At 38.9% G+C, this 4,705-nt stretch overlaps 1 protein-coding gene across 1 annotated transcript; it reads right to left on the reverse strand.

The window, feature by feature from the left end:
• Window positions 1-1,149: 1,149 nt before the first annotated feature.
• Window positions 1,150-3,066, reverse strand: LOC104115169 (11S globulin seed storage protein 2-like). The gene is made up of 3 exons (XM_018777313.3): window positions 2,345-3,066; window positions 1,783-2,262; window positions 1,150-1,695 (listed from the first exon to the last, which is right to left on the reverse strand). The coding sequence occupies exons 1-3, from the start codon at window positions 2,954-2,956 to the stop codon at window positions 1,315-1,317; spliced, it is 1,473 nt and encodes a 490-aa protein (XP_018632829.2). The 5' UTR covers window positions 2,957-3,066; the 3' UTR covers window positions 1,150-1,314.
• Window positions 3,067-4,705: the final 1,639 nt, after the last annotated feature.

Below are 4,705 nucleotides of genomic sequence, written 5' to 3' on the forward strand. Positions count from 1 at the left end.
CTAAATCTATACTTATATGCACATAGTAGTTACTTGTATTCCCCCACATTTTCTCCAGCACTCTTTTATTTTTTTTCACTAACTTTTCAGCTAAAATCTATATTTATGTGCACATACAAGCGTCTATCCCAATATTTACATGCTTACACTCAACCTTTAGTAAAAGAATCGTCCTATTCTATCTTAGTTTCCCGTTAGCTTAGAGGATACATAAAAAGTAATTTTGACCTTATATAAACAATATAATTTTTCGATAAAGAGAATTGAGATAAACCCCTTGTGCCTCTGCTTCGCTCATACATTAGCATTAATATTAAGGAAAAATCACTAAAACAACCACAGTAATGATAATAACACTGTTTTCATGATTGAAGTTATTTTTAATTATTATTTAGCGGAATATTTAATATTTAATATTTTTAAGAGTGATTTTAAAGAATCATCCCTCGGACCCTTAGGGGTCGTTTGGTTGGGAAACAAGTTATCTCATGATTAATTATATCGGGATTAATTATTCTGAGATTAGTTATTCCACGTTCCCATAGGGATAAAAAAATACTACAATCTCGGGATTAGTTATATCACGATTTTATCACAACCAAACATGAGATAAACTCATCTCAAATTTAATTCCGAGATTAATTATTCTTCATCCCTCATATCAAACGAGCCCTTAGGGGTTATTTGGTTTGATTGTTTAGTATGTTGTATACTAAATTCTTATCCTAAAATTATTTTTGCTTATCCATCCTACCATCTGATAGACTGGAATAAAGGTCCGGTGTTGGTATTGTGGCCCAACATTTGCCACAGCTAATGAGGCCCCATTATTGGCTTTCTCTTTCTCTCCCGCTTCTGCCTGTGAAATATGCTACATTTAAGTTAACCCCATAGGCCATAACTAATGAGTTACCATATTATCCCAGAGAAATTAATGAATTACCATCTTTCTATATGGCACAACTCATAAAATATGCCTAGTTTGCCTTGCGTACTGAACTTTTGACTGCATATATCAATTTCTCTTTCTCCTTGTTCAGTCTGTAAAGGAATTCCCACATCTCGCGTGAGTTGACCGGTTACTTCAGGCTAAGTAAAAGTTGATCAGACATTTTGCACACAGCTCAGATAGATTAAGGAAGTCTAGAATTTCAGTAACAAAAAGGCAGGTACTTTATTGATTTTATTACTTGCTCTTAACTAAACACAACTCTTCGTACAAGTTACCTGCAGTTTCCTTGCTCAGAAACAAAAACGAGAAACCATATTTACTACTTAGCACACATGGCTAGATGATACACATTGTAAGCCATTTTAAAAGGACCTTCGCTGGGGAGATAGGAGGAAGCTCTCTCCACCCCTGTTCGTCTTCAAGCGCTGTGCTTCATTCGGAGAAATCTGGTAAGCGTTGGTGAGGACCTCAATAGGCATGGCTCTAATCACTGATGTGTAACCTGCTAGTTGGCTGTTCATGGGCTCACTGCTTGTCCTCCATACTACAAATTCCAATCCATTCTGTCCTGCTCTCACAGTTGAAACGAAGTACTGAGGAACCACAAACATCTCTCCCTGGTTCACTCTGTCGTTCATCACTTGTTGTCCGCTGTGGTCTACTACTTGCACTTGTGCCTCTCCTCTTTGCACGTACACCACGCAGTGGCTGTTCACTGACCAATGTGGGGTCAACAATGCATTCTGCATCCACCAATTCAGTATAATTAAGTCATAGTAATAGAGGTTTTTTCAGTTTAATCAACTTGAGAAAATTAAACAAAGAATTACCGGATAGAGGGTGCCTTTAGAAGCACTCATGTCCATGTATTTAAGGATGGGAAGTTTTTGGCGATTGACATGGTTAATTTTGCCGGCTTGCCTTGAGAAGATGTCAGCTTGTGTTCGGTGTTCAAGATTGGTGCGGATTTTCATTGTGCAAATGTTTTCTTCCAAGCCATTTCCCGTTGCTTCCTCCCACCATTGTTGTCCTCGTCGTGGTCGCCCTTGCTCTTCTTCAAATTCTCCTTCTTCTTCGTCGGGCCTAATCATTCTCATTCCTTCCCTCACATTCACAATTAGTCCACGTTCGCTCTGCTGCTCTTCTTGCATCCTCCTTACAATCTCGGCTGGGATGTTGAAGGCCTCAGCCATCAATTCTGCGTCGAAAGCACGGAAAATGTTCTGGAACCTCTGCCTGCTCTGTAGTCTTTGGCCTTCTTGAGTTTGTTGCCTTCCACTTTCTGGTACTCCACCAGCCAAGTAGAATGCCTGCAGTCCAAAGACATAGCCAACCAATTATGAAATTGCATGAACAAAAAGTCATCAAATTGTAGAAACTAATGAATTTTACTCTCAAGTTCTGATCAAGCTGGTTGGACCGGTGGTTGAGGTCATTGACAGAGACGGCAACGAGCTCCTCCTCACCATCATTATAACACCAATGAGCAGCGCCAGCTGGAAGTGCCACGACATCTCCTTGGCGAATGCGGTGGACCTTCTGGTGTTGGTCACTTCTGCGGCCTTGGCCCCTCTCTTCCCTTGGCTCTCGGCCAGCCTGGAAGGGCTGAGACTGAGATTGGAAAGTCTCAGCACAGCCAGGGTAAGTAATGCCAATCAATCCCTGGCCACGCTCAATGTAAACCAAGCGAGGCATGGGATGGAAATTAGGCAGGGAAAGAGAATTGCGGCGGATGACACTCCTCATGGGAGCAACTCCAGCACACTGGAATTGCTCCTCGTTCTCGTCCCACAGCTCAGTGACGCCGCCCTCTGACTCAATTCGGTTAGTGGGCTGGCTAGCAGTGAGCCTTGTTAAACGGCATTGTTGGGCTTCAGTCAGACGAGTGCCTCTCTCCCCCTGCTGACCAGCTTGCTGACCCTGGTAATCTCGAACTGCATTTGTTGCAGACAAGAGAAAAGCAGAGAGGAGTAAAGCTAAGAGGAGTCTAGTAGTGAACGCCATGGCTAATTAGGATTGATTTGTTAACTACAAAGATGGGATGAGATTTAGAGAGACCGAGGCCTCCTTCTTATAGTGTTGGAGGGGAGCAAGTACGAAGGCCGTGTGGCATTAAACCTGTTTCCTTTTGCATGGTGAAGGTGTGCCTTCATTCTGCCCAAGAACGACACCTTGCTATGGACGCTGTTCTAAGGAATCAAACTACATGCAAACTGACCTGTGTTAGTTTTATGTTCTTTTTCTTTTTCCTTTTTGTTTGATTAAATGTTATTCTCTTCGTTTCAAATCAGATGAGATAGTTTGATTCAGTACGGAGTTTAATAGAAAAGAAGGAGATTTTTTAAATTTATGATCTTATAAGCTTAAGGGGTAAAAGCTTTGTGAGACCGTGACATTTATGTTGTTATAAAATCTTCTCATTAAAAATGTGTTTGGTATAACGGATTTTCTTGGGAAACAAGTAGAAATCTTATTTATTTTCCGGTATTTGGTACGCAAATTAAGGAAAATAACTTCTCAAGAGTATTATAAATAATTTAGATACAATAAACATGAAATCATAAACTTCCGAACCCACAAATTTCATAAACTTCTAAACCACTAAACTTTCGAAACCGCAAAATTTCGAACTCGTAAACTTTATAATTTCTAAACCCGTAAACTTTCAAACACATAAACATCCGAACTCATAACTTTGGAACTTGTAAAATTTTGAACCTGTAAAGCGAAAGATGAAAAACTAAAATTGAAAATATATTTAAAAAAATATTTTTTTCCCGGAAGGGGGGAGGGGGAGGTGTAGAAAAACGAAAAACGAAAAAACAAAAATTTGAAAATTACAAAAAAAGTAATTTTTTTTGTGCGGGGGAGGGGGAGGGGTGGGGTGGGGTGGGGGGATTGGCGGGGGTGGGTGGTGCAGAAAAACGAAAAAACAAAAATTTAAAATTACAAAAAAAAAGGTAAAAAAAATATTTTTTTGCGGGGGTTAGTAGGATGGGTGGTAACGGAAAAAAAAGTAAAATTTGAAAAGAAAAATAAGCCTTTTGGGAGAGAGGGGGTGGGGTGGATACGTATGGGGTGGGGTTATGTGGATGGGTGGGTGTGGGGTGGGTTGGGGAATAGGGTGGAGAAGGTTGAGAAGGAGTTTTGGAAAATATTTTCTCTTCTTTTGACAAGGAAAACATTTTCCTCCGATCGGAGAAAAATGAGTTCATAAGAAAAATATTTTCTAAAACATTTAAACCAACCAAACATGGGAAAATTGGAAAATATTTTCCTTCATACCAAATACACCATAAGAATAAAATGGGTAAAATAAAAAATTTAATTTTAAATTATAGAAATGCATTATTCTTTTTAGAAAGGATTAATAATAAAAGTATGTCATCTAAATTGAAACAAGGGAGTATGCAATTTGTTTTTAATGCTTCATTTTGCCTTCTTGGGAAAAATATGACGTGGACGTATACGACTTCAATTGCTTATTTGTACTACAGTACTTCCTTATCTTTCTCTTTATCTGTTTTGACTTAACGAAATGGGATTCAAAATACTACAGCAAGGATCATTAAAGGTGCCAGTTTAGAGGCGTCAGTTTGTGATGTCTAATTTCGCACTATTGTTAATTCTGAAGGACCTAATTTGGTGTAAAGTTACCTAAATATTTTGAACTATAAGATCAGAAACCTAATTAATTACCTCACTCAAGAAGAAGAAAAAAACTATAAATACTGAGCATTGTTAAAGAATATG

Source organism: Nicotiana tomentosiformis, chromosome 1 (assembly GCF_000390325.3).
Source record: "Nicotiana tomentosiformis chromosome 1, ASM39032v3, whole genome shotgun sequence".
Taxonomy (NCBI): domain Eukaryota; kingdom Viridiplantae; phylum Streptophyta; class Magnoliopsida; order Solanales; family Solanaceae; genus Nicotiana; species Nicotiana tomentosiformis.